Source organism: Suillus subalutaceus (genome assembly GCF_016647625.1).
Source record: "Suillus subalutaceus strain FC151 chromosome Unknown DFJ58scaffold_412, whole genome shotgun sequence".
In the NCBI taxonomy this organism is placed as follows: Eukaryota; Fungi; Basidiomycota; class Agaricomycetes; order Boletales; family Suillaceae; genus Suillus; species Suillus subalutaceus.
In genome coordinates, this window is record NW_024540661.1 from 1 (window position 1) to 25,908 (window position 25,908).

Sequence of the window (25,908 nt, forward strand, 5' to 3'; positions counted from 1 at the left end):
AGGTCATTACCAGAGCCACCACGCACGCGCTCGCCAGGCTGGTAGGCACGAATGGTCCAATTTTCAGGGAGGTGGTTGTAATGATACAGTTTTAGCAATATTTCCTGTCAACTTCGCTAATCAGTCAATTTCAGAGCTGGGGGCACCCAAAAACTCACCGAGGTAATAGCCCGGGCACTGTTTGCAACCTCGCCCGCTTGCACCTATGAAGAAGAGAAGGTGAATCATGCGGGCAAAGGGAGAAGAATAATACTACCTTGCGCCTGCGGAGCGAGCACATGTAGGATGATACCTCGATGGAAATGGAAGGGTTTCCAACCATCAGCCCACCTCCAATATCCGACTCGTGCCATGTCAGATTGCCTAGACCACTAAGCCTCCCAAATGCGTATGTCATGGACGCCCGCATCTTCTGTGCATGCCCATAGGTGCCCCGCTCGACATGAGATGGCTTGGGTGTGCCATCGAGGTTGATTGAGTCACACCTGCCACAGAAACACGTTGACCATCAGCAATTGGTCATACTGGATGGAACCATACCACTCACGCACTCATGATCCAGGCCACGATCAACCACGGTGTATCAGACCGTGGCTTTTTTGCTGAAAAAATCTTCGCTCGGCCCCAAGAGATGGAGGCCTCTGAGAAAGGACACACACGAGTTCATCAGCCCTGTCAGGATGAGTGCCACTTTGGCCGTACAAGAAAGAACCTCCCGCACCTCTTATATTCGGCATTGGTGCCCTCCGTGACACCCTTTGAGGCCTCCATCAGCGTGGACTGCAATGTCGTATCGATCGAGCTGGGTGCCAACTGCGTGACGCGACTCTGAAGTAGTGGACGTGATGTTCGTGTTGCTCTTGCATGTTCAGCGAGCATAGTCTCTTGTTCCGCATTGAAGTCCTCGGTGATGTCGTCCATTTCAGGACTGCTGACAAGTAGCAGGCATGAGCAGGCCATGCAGACCTGGAAAGCTCTGGACAGCGTCGATGATAGTTGCCATTGTCAGTGGTCAACGTCTGAGTTGAAGAGGGCTGAGACCCTTTGTTGCCAGGCCAATTTGCAATTTGGCGGGTCTCTGATATGCAAATGCAAACAATCAGCATGCGGGACAGTAGAAGGATGCCTCATGGTTGACATAAACAGAGCGAAACTTGATAAGAGAGCTGGACCATCCTATGACTCACATGCGACCGTCTTAGCGCCCATGAGGACCGTCTTTTTCGTGTCTGGCAGGCTCTGCTTTCCCTCATCCCCCCTGGCCTTTGCAGGCAGTTCTGACCGTCCACCAGAGGTTTCTTTGGCAGAAAAAGACGGTCTCCACCTGCGTGACATCGTGAGCCCACATTCTTCCGAGAACAGTGACTCACCAACAGCCCAACGGCACTCGATCGTCATATCAAAATCGGCGGCACTCTTCGAGTCGTCGGCCCTTAGCAAGATTTATTTCAAGTTAGGTGCGTGGCAAGCAAGATCGAAGTCGTGTTACTTACCGTTGCAATTGGTCGCCAAATCGCCCCGATCCCACCGGTCCAACGCTCCGCAGCGGATCCGAACAGAGATGTCACTTAGAGATCTGCAGGAAGGGCCCAAACTTCGGGGGAGCAGAAGAAAGGAAGGTTGACAGCACACTCATGCACCATATAACATGGGACTCACCCTCCGAGCATTGCTCTCTTTTCCCCCACCACTCCATCCTCGAAATCCTGCCAGTGGTATCGATTCTGCAACCACACAGCACACTCCTTTACTACATCCGTCCGTCAGCAAAACACGATGCCTTCGGTGAGTAACGCAAACCACCTACAATTCTCGATTTCCGCCCCTTGCCGTTCCGTGATGCGTGGCGTGTCAGTGTTCCGCGCTAGGCCTAGCGCTCTTGTTTTCTCTTGGGTCCCCCAATAGAACCGGTTGGGGTTGCCAGGGGTTGGCTAGAGAGGGCTGAGCGAGCAAGCAACGGTGGATCCAGATCGGAGGTGCCTTGAGCTGACGGCCCGTATTGGCATGGCCCAGGAGGAGATGGGCGGGTCACGACCAGTAACGATTGGTCACGCGTGACTCGACCGTCGTTTTTCCGGTTTGAAACCATACTTCTAAAGAATGTGAAGTATAATGTCAAAACAATGGAGTTAATAAGCTAATATCTCTCCTAATAGTCACTTGAATGTTCACTCAAAGAATGGGGACAAAGAATCTAAGGGGTGAAAGAATGTTCCCCTACGTTCCCCTAACTGTGCTTCACTCTGTAATACTTGGAAATCAAATTGATTGCTTCACAAGAGGGGAAAATGAGCCCCTTATGTACTACTAGACTAGTGGCTGTGCTACTGATTACTAATGTACTATAGAATATTCCAGAATGTGTCAGAATTATTGAGAAAGAACTATAGAATGTCATGGAATGTCATAGAATGAGTTAGTAAGAAAGATGACTCAGTATGAGTCATAGCAGACATGACTCATTGTGACTCCTCTGTTTGGTTACCAATCCAAAGTTGTTTATTTGTATTGTCAACTTGTTTGGTACCACAGCCTTAAGTACACAAATACAAATGAAGTGGCATGGCATATGTTTGTCATAGGGGTAAATAAAATAAAGAGTTATAGAAAGGATAAAGGGTATGTTAAGTATTTAATTTGAACCACTAAGTCGTATCTTGGTGATACATGCTCAGAAATGTCCAAAGTAAATTGAAGTAAGGTATAGAAAATTCAGGGGAAGTGCATAGGCTATAGTAAGGAATTACATGTATCATAAATTTGCCATGACCATGTACGAAACAGGTTTTGTGCGTGTCAGCAGGCGGTCTGCTCGTATATGGGTCAGGTTTGCAGATGTAGTCTGTGGGCCTGTATGACGAAGTACAGTCATTGTGACCCTCTGCGACGTTGTGTGGAATGGACACTGTCTCCCCATAGCGGTGTGAAAGAGAAATAGCGACTAGGCAATTAGAAACTAGCGCTACTTATCCAAATAGGCACGAGTGTAGTATTCGACCCAAGAGGACTGCTATTGAAGCAACTCCCTACTAATAAGCAAGGGAAGTGATAGCGCGAAGGGCTAAAAAACCTATAGCGACCTAAGACCAAAACTCATGAGTAGTGGATATAGCGATCAGCGACAAGTGAGTTCTGACAGAGAAACGTGCGTATAGTGAGAAGCACTATGCAAGTTGTTTTTATGCGACAGCGCTATGTGACGTCCGACTAGCAACAGTGAGAAGAAATCAAAGGGAGCGAAAGTAAGGAGTAAGATAAGACAGTGCAAGTGAAATGCCTGGTAGTGACTAGATTGTAGCTCAACTACCGATAGCGATCCTGACATTGCGAAAGTCAAACTTAAGAGGGAACTTTAGCGACGTGCACTTAAAGCAAGTCAAGCGACACGTGATCAGAGAGATTTGGCAAGAGCGGAATTGATTGCACCAAGACTAGGATATAGCGACTAAAGTGACTTCAACACCAGCAAAGGTCCAGGGAAGGGAAGTACTGTACTGTATGTGCGATGGGTCATTTTATCATACTGCGTAAAGGTTTGGAATTGCATAGGTGAGTATAGTAGCGACACTGGCAAGGGCACAATGTAGCGACAGGGTAATAAAACATGCTGTGCTGCGGAACACGAGGATACATTTAATAAGACCTGCAACTGATGAGTAGCGACATTTAAGGAACAATAACGCACCAGTGGAGGTAGGTGGACATAGGCAGGACATGGGAGGACGGAATACCTAGGCATCAGACTGGGCAGCGTGCTATGGGAGAAAAGTGGTTCCAAAGCGGATAACTTGGGAATGATAGTGCTGGTGACTAGCACCTTACTCTTTTTCCTCTAGGCAAGGCAAAATATGCCTATGACACTCATATGCGCCTAGCACTGGTATGATTGTCACAGCGGTGAGGGACAACAGTTAGTATGCTTAGGCAGAACAGAGAAGGTACACAAATACTCACCAAATTATGTAGCTAAATGAGCTACAGTGGTTTGCATTAAAAACTGCAGCCATTCGCACAGAAAAACGTGTTTGGTCGGGCTTGTTCGTCCATTTTAGTAAGATATTTGTGACTTGTCACACCATGGCTCCTCACCTCAGCCCGCAGCTCAGAGAACGCATCATGGCATGGCGTTATGAACATGGCAAGAGTGCATGAGAGATCGCCGAGCTAGCAGATTGTTCCAACAGACCATTTATGACATTTTACAGTTGCATCGCAATTTTGGCCAAACCTCTAATCCATTTGCTCGTCAGAATGCTCGGCCTCGTAGTGTTGAGCTAGACGACATACACTACATCTACTCCATACTTGAAGCCAACCCAGGTCTATATATAGATGAGATACAGCAGCAACTTCATTCTGTTCGTGATGTTGATGTTTCAATTGCAACTATATCACGAGCACTTCGGAGACTTGCACTCACACACAAGCAGGTATCAAAGGAGGCTGTAGAGAGAGATGAGCTAGTTCAGGCAACTTGGCAGGCTCAATACGGAGACATACCAATGGAATGCTTCCTGTGGCTCGACGAATCCAGTGTTGATGATCGCACCTATCAACAACAAAGTGGATGGGCACCAATTGGTCGGGCATGTGTTCGACGGCAGACTTTTATTCGTGGGCAGCGGTGTGGGGTATCACAACCTGGTAGGCACATATAAGAAAAGTGCTCAACCAGTATAAGTGAGTCTCAGCTCTGCCTAGCTGCTATACTCACAGAATGCAAGAACGTTCGACCCTAAAGGGGAAGCAAAGAAAGCAAGGATCCATGGAATGATGCTGAGCGACCCTGGTGAATGGCGGTGAAAGCGCGAGAAATGCGCTGAAGGCGCGCGCGGGAAAGCAAAGTGCGAAAGTGCACGGAGCGCGGGAAGGTAGTGCAAGTGGTGCACAAGTGTAGAAGACTGATACTGAGACTGATAAGAGGAAAAGTACGGATCTAGACGGATACTGATAGTGCCACTAGCTATAGACTGATGCTAGGGCCTCAAAACGATGATGGACACATGCATTGCATGGAACTAACTGGTGATAGATACTGAGTGGTAGGAAGGTAAGGTGGTAAGGTGGGGTGTTGTCATATACCATATTCCCAGGTACAGATTCAAAGATCCGGATCTCAGATCCGATCCAGATCCGATGGACATATCTGTCGTCCGGTCCACAGATTCCAATCTGATTCTTATTTCATGTCCTGTTCATATAACTCTAACTATCGTTCATCTCCTTTTGGCATTCCTGTACACCGGTATACCGGTTATCCTTTAATTCTGTTATGCTTACTGATCCGCTTTAGCTTATACTTCATTCCCCGGTTATGATTTGTTATCCATCCGACTTACCGATATGCTGTACACATATTTTGCTTATACTTTGTACATAGCCTCGTGCCTTTGCTTATTGATCACTCCATTAGTGATCCGTAGTATATAAACCCTTGTACATGCGCTGTAGTAGATCAGTTCGAATATCATCTTAGATTGCACTCATTCTGTCTGGACTCTAAGTCCCTCCGTTATCCGTCCGGACTCAAGTACGATACTCTTGTCTATTCCGAGACTTAGGATTGATTCCTATAGTCTATATATCCATCTCTGTCTTTGGACAGTCCTCACCCGTTAGTTTCTAGTTCGGATCCATTCCGGATTAGCCATTGAGGGCGAAGAATGATAGCTGCGTGCTAGGGGGAAGAGTGGGAAGTGGGCTCTCAAGTGCTCCTCTGGATACGAGTGGAAAGTCGTCCCAAGGGGATTGCTACTGAGAAAGATTCCTCTAGTGAAAGGTGAGGGGGATCTATAACCAGCGGTTCGGTCTCAAAGCCTGAATGGGACTCTGAGGCAAATAATGCACTCAAAAGCGAAGTGCGCTAGCTAAAGGTGCCTAAACGCGCTAATAAGGCAGAAAGTGCGGAAAAGCGCACTTCGTGCGATCACAATGGAGTGCTTCAAGTAGAGATGACAATCAAATGGGGAATCAGGACTTTGATAGATGTAGAAATAGACACTTAAAGGTGTCAAAGCGCCAATAGGAAGGAAAATCAGTGTATTCAGATAGAAACTCGAGCTATACACTTCGATGGTCGTGGAGCGGAAGTAAGTGACAGGAAAACAAACATGGTGACGTGTAGGTATGCTAAGCAAGTTCCCACAGCTCGGAGCCGAATAGGAAGTACTAAGGTAAATGGTGAGGTAAGTCAGGGTCCATAACGAGATATGATGATAAGTACTAGTGCCTGCGTGACGGAGTATGAGTTCTGAAGAAGGGAAAACGCACCAATGGACCTTGGAGGACTAGGACGGGACATGCGGAGGACAGGCAACAGATACTAAGGAAATGCGACGAAGTGCACCGTAACGCGCTCGAATGCACTCGAACGCGCTGGTATGCGCCAAAATGCGCGTTGCAAGGATATCGAGTGCATCGTGAAAAGCCGTGAATTTGGCCCATATGAGCCTGGAGAAATGTGAATCTCTACACTGTTACTATATATGTTCGATATCCGGAAGCCCTAACGGATCCGTTACGAGACTTATCTGTCTCAATAGACGCAATACTCTAACACTCTGAAATAAGGGGCAAGACTCGGGAAAGGGGCACAGCGCACGAGCTGAGGCCGAAGCCCTTCGGATCCGATACTACCTGAGTATGGTCTTAACAGTATATTTGAACTCATACCTTTCCGAGTTACTTACACCTATCATGCCTCCAACCAAGACGCAAACAACTCTGCACGCGGTGTAGAGACTCGTGTTTCTGTGGGCTCATATGGGCTCATTGTACGAATTCTGACAACTGCCTTCATGGCACAACTCGCACTATCATCCACTATGACTTCCCTATAGAGCACACCACTTTCCCGCGAAACGCGCCATAGGCGCGACACTTTCCCACACAACGCGCAGTATTCCCACATGCGCGCCTTGCACGCTTTCTTGCGCTTAAGCGCACGATGTCGCACAGCATTCAGGAGCATCCATCCATCATCCAACCAGTCCCTCGGTATGTCCCTTTTCGTTATCTGATCCATATTTAGCATATTACACTTCCCATTTCGTTATGCACCCTTACTTTACATCACCTTACCTCATTTACATACTTAGAGCACTCCCTATTCGGCTCCGAGTCCTGGGAGAGCGCTTAGGTAGAACTTACATACACTCATGTTCATTTTACACCCCACTATACCACCTTAGCTTCCTACCACCATCTTTCTACCACCATGTACTTGGCAGTTAGTTCCATGCAATGCATGTGTCCATCATCGTTTTGAGGCCCTAGCATCAGTCTATAGCTAGTGGCACTATCAGTATCCGTCTAGATCCGCGCTTTCCCTCTTATCAGTCTCAGTATATATCTTTTACACCTGTGCACTGCTTGCACTACCTTCCCGCGCTCCGCGCACTTTCGCACTTCGCTTCCCGCGCTTCTCGCACTGTCCGCGCGCTTTCACTGCCATTCACCAGGGTTGTTCAGCATCATTCCATGGATCCTTGCTTTCCTTGCTTCCCCTTTAGGGTTGAATGTTCTTGCATTCTGCGAGTATAGCAGCTAGGCAGAGCTGAGACTCACTTATACTGGCTGAGCACTTTTCTTATATGTGCCTGCCCGGTTGTGATACCCACAACTGGAGCCCACCGCGAGGGGAACAGTCAGCATATCCACACGCCTTTCAACTCTATTCCGCCATCCGCACTTTCGACTTCATCCGCAATTTCGACCTTTTCCACAAATCCACGCTTTTTCGCACTTTCTTGCATCTTTTCGCACTTAAACCGCAAATTCCCGCGCCATGTACAACCCAGTAGATTCATCCGGCATGCCCCTTCGAATAGCCGACTCAGCACCACGCTTTGCAGGCGATTATACTCAGCTCGTCAACTTCCTGGAGTCAGTAGAACGACTCGCGCAACCGCTTGGTTTAACGGACAAGGAGATCATCAAGTATGCACTGAAGTATACAGCACCTAAACAAAGGCAGCTTCTCTCATACTACGAAGGTGACAACTATGTAGAATTCGCTGATCATGTCTTGTATTTCTATCTAGAATGTGGCGTTGACCACTATACATGCCCTATCTTCGAAAAACCAGCCGCCATCGAAGTGCCCCTTGCAAGCGCACCTCCACAACCAGAACGCGCTCAAGAGCAACCAGAACCAGAAGTCATCGCACCAATACCTAAAGTATGCGACGCCGCCCCCATCCCAGTAGTCCAAGAATTGCCCCTCGACATCATCGCCCCGCCCTCAGTCCAAATCGAAGTGCGCATCATAAACGCACCTCAAGAGCCCGCATCCGCACCTGAGTATCCACCAGCCGAAGATATTCTACCCCAGCTCGAAGTATGCGAGCCTATCACTGTCCCAATCCTCCTAGAAGCGCCTCTGGAGGAGATTATACTGCCGATAGTCAGGGATGACTTTAAACATCTATCCGCAGTCAGGGATGACTCTAAACATCTATTGCACATTAGCGCGCCTATTCCGGAGCCTTCTGAAGCACCAGAGGCTAATAACACGCCGCTATCCAACCAGGTTATGTCCCTGGAAACTCTGTCTGTCGCTGACACATCTGCGCTCATCACGCTTTCTGCGTGCAGTGACCATTATCATCCGCAGGTGCAATATCCGTGCACCATACCGCCACCAGTCAGCGATGACTTAAAACATCTATCCGCAGTCAGTGATGACTCTAAACATCTATTGCACTTTAGCGTGCCAATTCCGGAGCCTTCTGAAGTATCAGAGGTTCAATACGTGCTGCTATCTGACCAGGTTATGTCCCTGGAAACTCCATCTGTCGCTGACACATCCACGCTTGTTGCATTTTCCGCACACAGTGACCATCATCCGCAGGTGCAATATCCGTGCACCATACCACCGCCCGTCAGTGATGACTTTAAACATCTATCATCAGTCAGGGATGACTCTAAACATCCATCACATCCTAATGCGCCCAATCTGGAGTCTTCTGCAGTACCAGAGGCTCAAAACACGCTACCTTCCGACCAGAGTATATCTCTGGTAACCCCATCGGTCACTGATCATTCCGCACATTTCGCGCTTTCCGCTTACAGTGATTACCGTCTGCCGGTGAAACATCCGTGCATCACATCGCCCATCCACCAATTAGATCATGTCTCGCGAAATGACTCTGATGCGCCTCCAGCGCGCCGCCATACGCCTAAGGTCGCGCAGGTCATGCACCTAGAGGCATTGTATATTCATCCTCATTCTATGTCGCATTTCTCGTCTATCTCATGTTTAAAGCTCTCAAGGAGCCAGACGCTGTTTGCCACTATTTCACCTTCATCTCCGCATCAGTTTATTGTTAATTCGTCATTCATGCGCCGCATTCCCGCACCACGCGCTTTATTTCCCGTGCTATATGCGCCTATCATTGCAAAAGAGGTTTCCTGCTATCGCGTTTTCACCATTTCATCAGTTTTGAACCGTGCTTTGCCATCCGGAACCAGTCTTGTTTTAATTCACTGTCCAAGCGCAACTTATGCGCTCATCTAGCTTATATTCACACACCTTCAACATTTATCATTGTCTATGACTTCGCATCTTTCACCTTTATCCGCATTTTCCACTCTTCCGTCTATCATGTTGATATCATCCTTGCGTGCCCGATCAAGAGCTATCCGTTTATGTCGTGGCACCAATTGGCCCTTGACCTAGAGTCTATCAGACACAGTCGCGCATTATCCACGCCTAATACCGCTTATCATTCATCTTGTGTTAATATTTTCACAGTGTACCAGCTGCTCCTCACATATTTAGAGGATATAGATTCCAACGCACTCAAACGCGAGTGTGCGCGGAGCTCAAGCGCACATTATCTCACCATAGAGCACCCCCATGCGCCTTACATCGCCCCATTAGGGCGCGCCTTCAACTTGTACCGCAAGGTGCAAGAATTCATTCTGCCGGTTACTAGTCCGCCATCCAGCCGTGTTTGAAGAAGTTTCGGTTTATACCTGGTAGGAAAAGATGTCGAAGAGTCAGAAGATGAAGATACTGCTGCCCTCAGTCGCCTTAGTCGCCTTTCACCATCGCCTCATGCGCTTTCGACCTGCAGCATCACGCACTTTCCACTAGACAAAGAAGACCAGGAATGCACTGGTAGGAGAAGAAGTAGAAGAACTTGACAAAGAAGATCCAAATGCGCCAGCCCTCGACCCATCCACTCCATCATTCGACTTTCGCCATCATCATCCGCACCATCCGCTTTCTCCACTCCGTCAATTCAAAATACCATATACCGTCAAATATACCATCATTTTCATAGGATATAGTTCGTTTTACCCTGGGTTTCGTCCAGCACTTTTCATTTTCATTTTCCCTCATTATAACGTCGTCCAAAGGACTAATAACGCGCTGATATATACGCCTATAGAAAACCGCCTAGAAGAAAAGAACAAAACAACATAAAGACCATAGATTGTGCCCACCTAACCCAGTAGGATATCATTTTCTCTTCAAACACATGAAGCGGCACCATGCACCTTTTTACCTTAGAACGCGCCTCATATGCGCGCACATTTCCCACACTTCGCGCTCATAGGAAGGAATAGATGTTGACAGAAGAACGAAGAAGCCAAGTCAGACTTGGACATACGCACCGTTTGCTGTCTCTTTTTCGCGTTTTTGATTATAGTTTTACTCCTGCCATTCAATCCCATAGCACCTAATACTTAGAGCGCCTAGTGGGACTTGGTTTGGACATGGATTGGATCGCTTTTGGACCGCCTAGTATCGCCTTATACCCCCGCAGATATATTGGACATGGTCATCATCACACTATCATCTTCTTGCATTTCCCCGCACATTTGCACTTCGCGCATTGACCTTCTCATGTTCCCTCGCACATTCGCACTTTGCGCATTTTCACGCGCTGCATTCCCACGCCTAACGCGACACATCTGCGCCATCCTCGCACTATCAGTTGCCTCAATAGCCGAGCACCCCTTGCATGACTGCCATCATCATAGTTCCAAGTTCATATCACGATTCCCGCATCAGAGTCATTTCGTGCAAACCACCATATGTGATGCATTCTCACACTTCAGCAATACGTTCCCACGCTCGAACGCATCACACATTAGCTGCGCCTCTTCGCATTTAGTCGCACTGTCATCCACACACATCATACTCGATGATCATCACGTACCCTTATCACCGACTTCACTCGAGATCCTCACCAGATGCGCTCTGAGTGGGGACACTCAGTATTCAAAGTCCCCAGGAGATGTAGAGACTTGCATTTCTGCAGGCACATATGGGCTCATTTTACGAATTCTGATGACTGGCCTTTACTGCGCGACTCGCACTATCATCACCTCTAGTCATTCCCTATAGAGCACACCACCTTCCCGCGAAACGCGCCATAGGCGCGACACTTTCCTGCACAATGCGCAGTATTCCCGCGTGCGTGCCTTGCGCGCTTTCTCGCGCTTAAGCGCCCTGCATCGCGCATCATCCAGGAGCATCCATCCATCATCCAACCAGTCCCTTGGTATGTCCCTTTTCGTTATCTGACTATATTTGGCATATTACACTTCCTATTTCGTCATGGACCCTTACTTTACATCACTTTACCTCACTTACATACTTAGAGCGCTCCCTATTCAGCTCCGAGCCCTGGGAGAGCGCTTAGGTAGAACTTACATACACTCATGTTCGTTTTACACCCAACTATTCCACCTTACCTTCCTACCACTCAGTATCTATTACCAGTTAGTTCCATGCAATGCATGTATCCATCATCATCTTGAGGCCCTAGCATCAGTCTATAGCTAGTGGCACTATCAGTATCCATCTAGATCCGCACTTTTCCCCTTATCAGTCTCAGTATCCGTCGTCTACACTTGTGCACCACTTGCACTACCTTCCCGCGCTCCGCGCACTTTCGCATTCCGCTTTCCCGCGCGCGCCTTCAGCACATTTCTCGCGCTTTCACCGTCATTCACCAGGGTTGTTCAGCATCATTCCATGGATCCTTGCTTTCCTTGCTTCCCCTTTAGGGTTGAATGTTCTTGCATTCTGCGAGTATAGCAGCTAGGCAGAGCTGAGACTCACTTATACTGGCTGAGCACTTTTCTTATATGTGCCTGCCAGGTTGTGATACCCTACACCGCGTTATGCTTTGACTATCAGAAGCCATCGATAACCTTGCTCGCAATAATTGTCGTGCACCATCTGAAGATTCCAAAGTCAAGGTCCGCGAACCAGATACCTTTGACGGATTCGAACCACGGAAGCTCCGTGCGTTCTTTGTCCAGTGTGAGCTTAACTTCCAGAGCAAGCCTAAGGCTTTCTGTACCGGAAGGGCTAAAGTCAACTTCGCCCAATCCTACCTTAAGGGTATGGCTCTTGAATGGTTTGAACTGGATCTCCTGTCCGATGATTTGGACGATCATCCGGATTGGATGAACGACTATTCCGTGTTCATGCTTGAACTCCAAACCAATTTCGGACCTCACGACCCATCCAGTGATGCAGAAATGCAGCTCAAACAACTCCACATGTGTGATGGACAGCGCATCAACAAGTACGTTGTGGAATTCCAGTGTCTTGCTTCACAGGTCTGTGGCTGGGGTGACGGAGCCTTATGACGCCAATTCTATAACGGACTTCCGGCCCGTATCAAGGATGAAATCAGTCGCATGGGTAAACCCTCTACTCTTTCCGAATACAAGACCCTTGCTCAGACTATCGACGCCCGATACTGGGAACGGAAGGGAGAGATCTCCCGAGAGACTAAACCTGCTTCATCCACTACCCCTAAGCAATCCGCTTCTGACCGGACCAATGCCAATGCGTCCGGATCCAGAAATAACAAATCCGGAACTCCAACTCCAATAACCAGATGTCTGCAAAGCATCCACGTCCTCGAGCTCGTCCGCTCCTAGGGTTCTGGACCTTAATTCCAAGCTGGGTAAGGATGGAAAGTTAACGTCCGAAGAGCGGCAGAGAAGATTGGACAAGAAACTCTGCTTGTTCTGTGGCGGACCTGGCCATACAGCTCGGGAATGCAATAAGTCTACTTCGCGCGCTGCCAAAGGCCACGCTGCAGTAGTCGCTCCGGAAGTCAAACCGGAGGTCTCTACTGAGACAAAAAAATAGTCTGCGACCCTCCTAGCTCCGTGCAGGAAGAGGGTTGCGTTGACTCTGCCTGCACAAAGGAGTTAAGACTCAACGCTGTTGCACTCTTGGATCCGACTTCCCTCTGTCCATATGTTTTACTTCCATTACTCCCATCCGTATCCGATTTTCCAGCTCTTGTAGATTGTGGTTCTTCTCACTGTTTCATAGACACTGCGTTCATCCAAAAATATAAAATCCCTACATATCGGATACCTCCGATTCCGCTCCGCTTGTTTGATGGTACTTGTAATAATACTATTTCCGAAGCTATAGATTTGTCTGTCCGCTTTCCGTCCGGTGTAGTCACCTCTGATACGTTCTATGTTACCCCTTTGGATTCATCTTGTTTTATTGTTCTTGGATATAGCTGGCTCACCTGACACAATCCGTTGATTGACTGGGTTTTGGGGCAGCATCGAATTCCGGACGACATCTCATGGAATGCCATCGACCCCTCCGACGTCACTTCCATCCTCGGATATCCCTCCTTCAACAGAAACCATACCTCCTCCGACTACATCCGTACCCTCCGCTGATAACACCGTTCCTAACATATCCCTAATCAATGCAGTTGCCTTTTGCCGGGCCTGCAAGTTAGAAGGATCAGTCCAGTTCAGTATATACCCTCGACCATCCGGTGTTGATCTCCGATCCTCCGGATCTATCCAAAATCCCTTCGGACTATCACAAATTTGCAGATGTCTTCAACAAGGGAAAGGCTGGCCAACTTCCTCCACATCGTCCTTATGATCTGAACATAGATCTGGAGGAAAAAAAACTAGTCCTCCCCTCAGAACTATCTATTCTCTATCCCCGGTTGAGCTTGCAGCCCTCCGGAAGTTTCTTGATGAAAATATTGCCTCTGGACTCCTCCGCTCCTCATCCTCTCCTCACGGAGCTCCAGTCCTATTTGTCAAGAAAATGGACGGCTCTCTCTGCCTTTGTGTGGATTTCCGAGGACTCAACCAGATCACTAAGAAAGACCGATATCCATTACCCCTCATTGCCGACCTACTAGACTCTCCGAGCCGTGCTAAAGTTTATACCAAAATCCACATATTGCAGTAACATATCTCCGTATTATACGAGTGAACGGATGTGCATAATATCCCGTATGATACGGGCCAGCGGACCATGGGCCGAAGGTAGATATATCCTCGACTGTGACGGATGGGCCGGGAGTGTTATTATTCCCGATGGAGACGGGTTGGCCCAGGTGGGGAATATGTAAAGTAGATGGGTGGGCCGATGGACATGAATTTTCAATAGACGGATCGGCCGAGGTAGTTGGATATTATGTAGATGGGTGTACCAAGGTAGATATGTATCAAATAGCCGGGTATATCAAGGGTGCTTGTTATCACATAGACAGGTGGGCCCAGATATATATCATATTAGACGGGTGGGCCGACGAATTAATATTATTTTGTAGACGGGTGGGCCGACGTATTGGTATTATTTTGTAGACGAGTGGGCCGAGGGAGCGGTGAAAGATTTATTATATACGGGTGGGCCAATGGTAGACATATATTGCATAGACGGGTAAGCCGACGTAGGGGTATATAATATAAACGGTGGGCCCAGGAGAATGATAATTGTAGACATGATGGAGCTCAGCTAGTTGTATATCATGGAGGTAATAATTCAAAGTCATCTAATGATGTAGTATGGCATGGAGCCTTGCAAAGGGGTGAAGTGGAAACTCGAGCGAAGTGTACCAAGTTCCGAGACCCGGGTCTCGACAAATGAATATGTGATGTCCAGCACACTTCCGATCGTCTGGTATTTCATTGAGCAATATATGATAATAGATCTTTGAAAGCCAACATCATCCAAGCCTACCAAATGCCAAATGCCAAGTTCCAACTACCGAAAATCAAGTGAAGTGTACCAATATCCGAGCCCTGACTATCAAATCCCGACAATCGACCATTGAGTCCCGACTACCGAGTCTTGAAACCCGAGTCCCAAAGCCCGAGATTTGAGTCCTGAAACCCAATGCCCGACCATTGAATCCCAACAATCGAGTATCAAGTCCCGACCAACGAGTCCCAAATATTGAGTCCTGACCATCGAGACCCAACACCCGACACCCGACACCCCGACACCCAACACCCAACACCCAACACCCGACAACCGACAACCGACACCCGAGATTCAAGACTCAAGTTCCGACTATGGAGTCCCGGATATCAAAAATCAAGTGAAGTGTACTGAGATCTGAGTCCAACCTGAAGGATTCCTTAGGCTGGACTTCCAAACCTTTGGATTTGTCCTTCCATCTCTATCCAAGCTTAAGGATTGATTCCTTAAGCTGGACCTTTGCCTTTCTGGCACTTCCTGTCTTTCCAAGACTTATGTCTACTTCCTGTTATCTCCGACTCCACCTAAGTGTAGCCTACCTCTGTTTGCTTCTACTCCAGACCTTGTCCATGGTAGTCTTTATTCTCCTGTCCTATAATCCTGTCCACTCCTGCTGACCTCCAGACCTTTGGATCTCCGGACATCTTACCCTTCGGATATCAAAACCTTTGGACATTGTAACCTTTGGACATCATGACCTTCAGACATCATAACCTTTGGACATCTGAACATTCAGATGGCGCAACCTTCAGACATCCTGTCCTCTGGACCACTCCTCCTATCTGATCCTGCTTTGGACTCTGTCCCTTGCAGTCTCTCCTCCATGTGCTTCCATCTAGGAAGCTTACCTTCAGAAGTCTTATCTTCGGACCCTATGCAGCAGGTGAAACTCCTCCAGAGTTTCCTGTACTTCTCTAGAAGTTTCTATACTCCTCCGGAAGGTTCCTGTGCTCATCCAGAAGTCCTCCAGCACTCCATCAGAGTAGCCAGTCTCCGGAAGTCCTTCGGACTTCATTGGATTTCATCTGGACTTCATTCTGAAATTAAGGGTATGTACTTGGGAAAGGTGCAAAATAAAATATACTGACTACCAAGTGCTGAGCACTAAGTGTCGAGTTCCAAGTTCCGAGTTCCGAGTTCCGAGTTCCGAGTGCCAAGTGCCCCGATGCTTTCGGGTATTAACACCCAGATAGCCCTCACACTCAGGGGCCCGTCAGAATTTAGATCATCTCAAACGGATGTGATTTGAGTGAGATATGAGCAAAATACTATATACCGGGTGAATTTTGGCATCAGAAGTTCGATGCTTTCGGGCATTGACATGAAGATAGCCCTCAATCTCAGGGGTGTGGGAGAATTCAGATTGTCTGAAATGGATATAATTTGAGTGAGATATATGCAAAATACAATATATTGACTACTGAGTGCTGAGTACCAAGTGCCGAGTGCCAAGTGCAGAGTGCCCCGATGCTTTCAGGCATTAACACCCAGATAGCCCATGCTCTCAGGGGCCCATCAGAATTTAGATCATCTCAAACAGATGTGATTTAATGTGTCCCAAGTGCTGAGTGCCGAGTCCCAAGTGCTGAGTGCCGAGTGCTGAGTTCTGAGTTCCGAGTTCCAAGTTCCAAGTTCCGAGTTCCGAGTTCCGAGTGCCAAGTGCCCCGATGCTTTCGGGTATTAACACCCAGATAGCCCTCGTCCTCAGGGGCCTGTCAGAATTTAGATCATCTCAAACAGATGTGATTTGAGTGAGATATGAGCAAAATACTATATACCGGGTGAATTTCAGCATTGGAAGTTTGATGCTTTCGATGTTTTTCATGTCGGGTCTTGATGCTTTCGGGCATTAACATGTAGATAGCCCTCGATCTCAGGGGTGTGGCAAAATTTAGATTGTCTGAAACAGATATAATTTGAGTGAGATATATGCAAAATACCACACACTGACTACCGAGTGCTGAGTGCCAAGTGCCAAGTGCCGAAAACCAAGTTCTGAGTGCCGAGTGCCAAGTGCTGAGTCCCGAGTGCCGAGTGCTGAGTCCCGAGTGCCGAGTGCCCCGATGCTTTCGGGCATTAACACCCAGATAGCCCTCGCTCTCAGGGGCCTGTCAGAATTTAGATAGTTCCGAGTGCCAAGTGCCGAGTTCCAAGTGCCGAGTTCCAAGTGCCGAGTTCCGAGTTCCGAGTGCCCCGATGCTTTCGGGTATTGACACCCAGATAGCCCTCGCTCTCAGGGACCTGTCAGAATGTAGATCATCTCAAACGGATGAGATTTGAGTGAGATATGAACAAAATACTATATACCGGGTGAATGTTGGCATCAGAAGTTCAATGCTTTCGATGTTTTTCATGTCGGGTCTTGATGCTTTCGGGCATTAACATGTAGATAGCCCTTGATCTCAGGGGTGTGGCGGAATTCACATTGTCTCAAATGGATATAATTTGAGTGAGATATTTGCAAAATACTATGTATATACTGACTACCGAGTGCTGAGTGCCGTTCCGAGTGCCGAGTGCCGAGTTCCGAGTGCCGAGTGCCCCGATGCTTTCGGGTATTAACACCCAGATAGCCCTCGCTCTCACGGACCCGTCAGAATTTAGATCATCTCAAACGGATATAATTTGAGTGAGATATTTGCAAAATACTATGTATATACTGACTACCGAGTGCTGAGTGCGAGTTCCGAGTGCCGAGTCCGAGTGCCGAGTTCCGAGTGCCGAGTGCCCCGATGCTTTCGGGTATTACCATCCAGATAGCCCTCGCTCTCAGGGACCCGTCAGAATTTAGATCATCTCAAACGGATGTGATTTGAGTGAGATATGAATAAAATACTACCACACACTGACTACCGAGTGCTAAGTACCAAGTGCCAAGTGCCAAGAACCGAGTTCCGAGTTCCGAGTTCCGAGTGCCGAGTGCCGAGTGACCCGATGCTTTCGGGTATTGACACCCAGATAGCCCTCGCTCTCAGGGACCCGTCAGAATTTAGATCATCTCAAACGGATGTGATTTGAGTGAGATATGAATAAAATACTATATACTGGGTGAATTTCAGCATCAGAAGTTTGATGCTTTCGATGTTTTTGATGTCGGGTCTTGATGCTTTTGGCATTAAACATGTAGATAGCCCTTGATCTTCAGCGGGTTGTGGCAGTAATTCACATTGTCTTCTCAAATGGATATAATTTGAGGTGAGCTATTTGCCAAAATACTATGTATATACTGACTACCGAGTGCCTGAGTGCGCCGAGTTCTGACGTGCCACAATGAATACCACACACTGACTACCAGGGCTGAGTTACCAAGTGCCGAGTGCTGAGTGCCCGAAGTTCCGAGTTCCCGAGTTCCGAGTTCCGAGTGGTCCGAGTTTCCGAGTGCCAAGTACCCCGATTGCTTTCGGGTATTAACACCCAGATAGCCCACGCTCTCAGGACCCGTCAGAATTTAGATTCATCTCACATGGATGTGATTTGAGTGAGTATATGTAATCAAATACTATATTTACTGGGTGAATTTTGGCATCCAGAAGTTCGATGCTTTCGATGTTTTTAATGGTCGGTCTTTGATGCTTTCGGGCATTGACATGCAGATTAGCCCTAGATTCTCAGGGATTCATCCAGAATTTAGATAGTCTGAAATAGATATGATTTGAGTGAGATATATGCACAATCCAAGATACAGGGTGAATGAGTCCCGAGTGTTGAGTGCCAAGTGCTGAGTTCTGAGTTCTGAGTTCCGAGTGCCGAGTGCCGAGTGCTGAGTGCCCTGATGCGTTCAGGCATTCAATCACTGTCAGGAGGTGTTCCCTCATCCACCTCAGTGCCTTCAGTGTTGCAATCAAGCTTTCTGCTGTGTGCTGAGTGCCGAGTGCCGAGTTCGAGTCCGAGTTCCGAGTTCCGAGTTCCGAGTGCCCTGATGCTTTCGGGTATTAACACCCAGATAGCCCTCGCTCTCAGGGACCCGTCAGAATTGAGATCATCTCAAACGGATGTGATTGAGTGAGATATGAACAGAATACTATATGCCGGGTGAATGTTGGCATCAGAAGTTCGATGCTTTCGATGTTATTGATGTCGGGTCTTGATGCTTTCAGGCATGAACATGTAGATAGCCCTCAATCTCAGGGGTGTGGCAGAATTCACATTGTCTCAAACAGATATAATTTGAGTGAGATATTTGCACCATACTATGTATATACTGACTACCGAGTGCTGAGTGCTGAGTTTTGAGTTCCGAGTTCCGAGTGCCAAGTGCCGAGTTCCGAGTGCCGAAGTTCCGAGTGCCGAGTGCCCCGAGGCCTTCGGGTATTAACATCCAGATAGCCCCGCTCTCAGGGGCCCATCAGAATTTAGATCATCTTAAACGGATGTGATTTGAGTGAGATATGAGCAAATACTATATACCAAGTGAATTTCACCATCAGAAGTTTGATGCTTTTGATGTTATTGATATCAAGCCTCGATGCCTTCAGGCATTGACATGCAGATAGCCCTAGATCTCACCGGGTCTGGCAGAATTTAGCCCATCCCAAATGGATAAGAGTTGAGTGAGATATGAGCAAAATCCCATATACTGTGTGTATTTCAGCATTTAAGGTCAATGCTTTCCATGTTTGCAATGTCTAGCCTCAATGCATTCCAGGCATTCACAAGCAGATAGAACTTGATCTCAGGGGCCTGTCACAATTCAGATCGTCTCACACGGATAAGACTTGAGTGAGATATGAGCAAAATATTATATATCAGGTGATTTTGATGTCAGGCCTTGCACCAAGGGTAAGCACATAGCACAACAGGAATAAATCCTGTTGTCCTAGTATCCTTATATATTGCATATACTATCGAAGGGATGTTGGGGATCATATTTTGCCTCAAACAGACATGATTTGAGGGAGATATGAGCAAAATACAATTATTGGGTGTGTCTGAGCTTCGCAGGTTCAATGTTTTTGTTGTCAGCCTTGTGTGGGAAAAATTCTAAAACATCAGGAGAAACATAAAAACACATCATCAGGGACTGCATCAGGTTTGCTATGATCACACCTATGTATAATATGATAGATTGGCTTCCAGTGTACTGTTCCAGTCCCTGAAACAGTATCTGTCAGTGGTATGTATCTCTAAATACAAAAAAACTCGAATTCAAGGCAATCACTGTGCACTGGTGCAAGAAGTTACAATCACAAGATATATACATCAGCAAAATATGATTTTGCCACACGGTTACCAGAAGGTCACAAGCTTTGACAGTGCTTACTAGACTAAGGATATGATTGTCTTAACTCAATAGTCTTAACTTGCTAGGCATAATATAAGCTTTCTTAATAACCATGACTGTCATATCTTCCATAATAATCCTAACCCTCACAGCTTATGTATTATGTAGTAATCAACAATCATATTAGACTATCAAGTGAAGACTATCGTGTAATGACTATCAAGTTAAGACTACTGTATTTTATTCTAAGTCTGTACAATAGACCTGTGATACTTGATGAGTGTCAGCCTGAACAGTATATTAAAGATCACACTATCATACTACACATAGGTATGACTATTGAAGACATGATGTAGTGCCTTATGATGTGTTTTTATGTGTCTCCTGATGTGTTGAGAATGTCCTACATTACCTCATATGTCCATGTGAGGCCATATGAATTCTGTGAACTCCTGACATTAAGGGCTATCCACATGTCAATGAACACAGTCATCTAGGCCTCACATTGAAATCATTGAAAGCATCAAACTCCTGATGCGAAAATATGATCCAAATTCTGAAGGACCCCTGAGAGTGAAGGCTATCTGCATATCAATGCCTGAAAGCATTGAGGCCCGACATCAAAATCATTGAAAGCATTGAACTTCCAATGCTGAAATTCACCTGATATATAGTATTTTGCTCCTATCTCACTCAAATCACATCTGTTTGAGATAATCAAAATTCTGATGGACCCCTGAGAGCAAGGGCTATCTGGGTGGTAATGCCCGAAAGCATCGGGACACTCAGCACTCGGAAAGCACTTGGCACTCGGCACACGGCACTTGGTACTCAGCACTTGGTAGTCAGTATATGGGATTTTGCATATATCTCACTCAAATTATATCTGTTTCAGACAATCTGAATTTTACCACACCCCTGAGATCGAGGGCTATCTACATGTCAATACCCAAAAGCATTGAGACCCGACATCAAAAACATCGAAAGCATCGAACTTCTGATGCCAAAATTCACCCGGTATATAGTATTTTGTTCATATCTCGCTCAAATCACATCCGTTTGAGATGATCTAAATTCTGACAGGCCCTTGAGAGTGAGGGTGATCTGGGTGTTAATACCCGAAAGCATCGGGGCACTCGGAACTCGGCACTCGGCACTTGGGACTCGGCACTCAGCACGGAACTCAGAACTCAGAACTCGGCACTCAGCACTCGGTAGTCAGTATATACATAGTATTTTGCAAATATCTCACTCAAATTATATCTGTTTGAGACAATGTGAGTTCTGCCACACCCCTGAGATCAAGGGCTATCTACATATTAATGCTCGAAAGCATCAAGACCAGACATCAAAAACATCGAAAGCATTGAACTTCTGATGCCAAAATTCACCCGGTATATAGTATTTTTCATATCTCACTCAAATCACATCCATTTGAGATGATCTAAATTCTGACGGGCCCCTGAGAGCGAGGGCTTTTAATACCCGAAAGCATCGGGTCACTCGGCACTCGGCACTCGGCACTCGGAACTCGGAACTTGGAACTCGGTTCTCTGCACTTGGCACTTGGTACTCAGCACTCGGTAGTCAGTGTGTGGTATTTTGCATATATCTCACTCAAATTATATCTGTTTCAGACAATCTAAATTTTGCCACACCCCTGAGATCGAGGGCTATCTACATGTTAATGCCCGAAAGCATCAAGACCCGACATCAAAAACATCGAAAGCATCAAACTTCCAATGCTGAAATTCACCCGGTATATAGTATTTTGCTCATATCTCACTCAAATCACATCTGTTTGAGATGATCTAAATTCTGACAGGCCCCTGAGGACGAGGGCTATCTGGGTGTTAATACCCGAAAGCATCGGGGCACTCGGAACTCGGAACTCGGCACTCGGCACTTGGGACTCGGCACTCAGCACTTGGGACTCAGTAAATCACATCTGTTTGAGATGATCTAAATTCTGATGGGCCCCTGAGAGCATGGGCTATCTGGGTGTTAATGCCCGAAAGCATCAGGGCACTCTGCACTTGGCACTCAGCACTTGGTACTCAGCACTCAGTAGTCAATATATAGTATTTGCATATATCTCACTTGAAATTCACCCGGTATATAGAATTTTGTTCATATCTCACTCAAATCACATCTGTTTGAGATGATCTAAATTCTGATGGGCCCCTGAGTGTGAGGGCTATCTGGGTGTTAATACCCGAAAGCATCGGGGCACTCGGCACTCGGCACTCGGCACTCAGAACTCAGTTCTGGCACTTGGCACTTGGCACTCAGCACTCGGTAGTCAGTGTGTGGTATTTTGCATATATCTCACTCAAATTATATCCGTTTGAGACAATGTGAATTCTGCCACACCCCTGAGATCAGGGCTATCTACATGTTAATGCCCGAAAGCATCAAGACCCGACATCAAAAACATCGAAAGCATCAAACTTCCAATGCTGAAATTCACCTGGTATATAGTATTTTATTCATATCTCACTCAAATCACATCTGTTTGAGATGATCTAAATTCTGACAGGCCCCTGAGGACGAGGGCTATCTGGGTGTTACCCGAAAGCATCGGGGCACTCGGAACTCGGAACTCGGCACTTGGCACTTGGTACTCAGCACTCGGTAGTCAGTGTGTGGTATTTGCATATATCTCACTCAAATTATATCTGTTTCAGACAATCTAAATTTTGCCACACCCCTGAGATCGAGGGCTATCTACATGTTAATGCCCGAAAGCATCGAGACCCGACATCAATAACATCGAAAGCATTGAACTTCTGATGCCAACATTCACCCGGTATATAGTATTCTGTTCATATCTCACTCAAATCACATCCGTTTGAGATGATCTAAATTCTGACGGGCCCTTGAGAGTGACGGCTATCTGGGTGTCAATACCCGAAAGCATCGGGGCACTCGGAACTCGGAACTCGGCACTCAGCACACGGCAGAAAGCTTGATTGCAACACTGATGGCACTGAGGTGGATGAGGGAACACCTCCTGACAGTGATTGAATGCCTGAACGCATCGGGGCACTCAGCACTCGGCACTCAGCACTCGGCACTCGGAACTCAGAACTGAGCACTTGGCGCTCAACACTTGGGACTCATTCACCCTGTATCTTGGATTGTGCATATATCTCACTCAAATCATATCTATTTAAGACTATCTAAATTCTGATGAATCCCTGAGATCTAGGGCTATCTGCATGTCAATGCCTGAAAGCATCGAGAGCCGACATCAAAAACATCGAAAGCATCGAACTTCTGATGCCAAAATTCAACTGGTATATAGTATTTTGCTCATATCTCACTCAAATCACATCCGTTTGAGATGATCTAAATTCTGACAGGCACCTGAGAGCGTGGGCTATCTGGGTGTTAATACCCGAGAGCATCGGGGTACTTGGCACTCGGAACTCGGAACTCGGAACTCGGAACTCGGAACTCGGAACTCGGCACTCAGCACTCGGCACTTGGTACTCAGCCCGGTAGTCAGTGTGTGGTATTTTGCATATATCTCACTCAAATTATATCTGTTTCAGACAATCTAAATTTTGCCACACCCCTGAGATCGAGGGCTATCTACATGTTAATGCCCGAAAGCATCAAGACCCGACATCAAAAACATCGAAAGCATCAAACTTCCAATACTGAAATTCACCCGGTATATAGTATTTTGCTCATATCTCAATGCGAGACAAAAGATTGGAAACAAAACTCAAAATTCGAAACTCGAAAGTACTGACTACCGAATACCAAGTACCGAGTACTGAATCTCGGGTCTCGGTACTCGGTATTCGGTACTCGACACGATGCTCGAAACTCATAAAACTGTTTCGAATCACCGAGTACTGACTACCGAGTACCGAGTACCGAGTACCGAGTACCGAATCTCGGGTCTCGGTACTCGGTATTTGGTACTCGACACGATGCTCAAAACTCGTAAAACTGTTTCGAATCACCAAGTACTGACTACCGAGTGCCGAGACCCGAGATTCGGTACTCGGGACTCGTACTCGACACGATGCTCGAAACTCATAAAACTGTTTCGAATCACCGAGTACTGACTACTGAGTACCGAGTACCGAGTACCGAATTCGGGTCTTGGTACTCGGTATTCGGTACTCGACACGATGCTCAAAACTCATAAACTGTTTTGAATCACCGAGTACTGACTACCGAGTACTGAGTACCGAATCTCGGGTCTCGGCACTCGGTAGTCAGTACTCGGTGATTCGAAACAGTTGTACGAGTTTTGAGCATTGTGTCGAGTACCGAGACCCGAGATTCGGTACTCGGTACTTGGTGGTCAGTACTCGGTGATTTGAAACAGTTTTACGAGTTTCGAGCATCGTGTCGAGTACCGAATACCGAGTACCGAGACCCGAGATTCAGTACTCGGTACTTGGTATTCGGTAGTCAGTACTTTCGAGTTTCGAATTTTGAGTTTTGTTTCCAATCTTTTGTCTCGCATGCCGAGTGCCGAATTCCGGGTGTCGGGTGTCAATACTCGGTTCTCAGTACTCGGTACTCGGTGATTCGAGTCTCGAGACTTGTGACTCGTGATTTGGAAACTTGTGATTTCTGAGAACAATGTGTATTATCTTATGTATTTCTGTACTCATTTCACCGACTACCGAGTGCCAATCTCGGGTCTTGGGTCTCGGTATTTCAAGACAACAAAAATGTATATCATCTTAAATTTGAATTTTCTTAACTCGAGCCTCGAAACTCGTAAAAATGTACAATACCTAGGCCTATCTGTCTATATGATGTATCTGGGCCCACCCGTCTATCTAATACATTCACCTCACCCTTGGCCCACCTGTCTATCTAATATTACCCGACGTCGGCCCACCCATCTATGTAGAATTCCCCACGTCGGCCCACCCTTCTATCTAATATGACCCCACGTCGGCCCACCCGTCTATGTAATAAATAATTCCGCTCACCCTCGGCCCACCCGTCTATCTAATATTACCCAACGTCGGCCCACCCATCTATGTAGAATTCCCCACGTCGGCCCACCCGTCTATCTAATATGACCCCACGTCGGCCCACCCGTCTATGTAATAAATAATTCCCTCACCCTCGGCCCACCCGTCTATCTGATATTACCCCACGTCGGCCCACCCGTCTATCTAATATTACCCCACATCAGCCAACCCGTCTATGTAATAAATAATTCCCCTCACCCTCGGCCCACCCGTCTATCTGATATTACGCCACGTCGGCCCACCCGTCTATCTAATAAATATTTCACCGCTCCCTCGGCCCATCCGTCTACAAATAATACTAATACGTCGGCCCACACGTCTATATAATACTATTTGCTATACATCTCTCCTCAGGTCTATAATATATGTCAATCCTACTCTACATATTACCCACATGGGCCCACCCATCTCCATAATAATATTTCTCCCGGCCCATCCGCTATCATCGATGATATATATAACATTAGCATAGATGGGCCCACCCGTCTCCATCGGAAATAATATGCCTCCCGGCCCACCCGTCAACATCGGGAATATACATAACATCGGCCCATAATCCGCTGGCCCGTATTACACGGGATATTATGTAGGTCGGGTGACCCGTATAATACGGGATTGTCACTGAAGGGGCTCCATATACAACACCCCAAAGAGGAACGATATTC

The 25,908-nt window shown here is 47.0% G+C and overlaps 2 protein-coding genes across 2 annotated transcripts; one reads left to right on the forward strand and one right to left on the reverse strand.

The window, feature by feature from the left end:
• Window positions 1-14: 14 nt before the first annotated feature.
• On the reverse strand, window positions 15-594 carry DFJ58DRAFT_645020 (uncharacterized protein; the record flags this gene model as incomplete). Its single annotated transcript, XM_041381415.1, has 4 exons — window positions 15-104; window positions 159-203; window positions 254-485; window positions 548-594. Coding segments are annotated over 4 exons (414 nt in total), but the record flags the coding sequence as incomplete, so codon positions are not given.
• A 7,192-nt stretch (window positions 595-7,786) lies between these two features.
• DFJ58DRAFT_849118 (uncharacterized protein) lies at window positions 7,787-9,960 on the forward strand (the record flags this gene model as incomplete). The annotated part of the gene is made up of 5 exons (XM_041393704.1): window positions 7,787-7,994; window positions 8,043-8,614; window positions 8,852-9,193; window positions 9,266-9,449; window positions 9,755-9,960. 5 exons carry the CDS (start codon window positions 7,787-7,789, stop codon window positions 9,958-9,960), a joined length of 1,512 nt encoding a protein of 503 aa, XP_041234991.1.
• Between the last annotated feature and the right edge of the window lie 15,948 nt (window positions 9,961-25,908).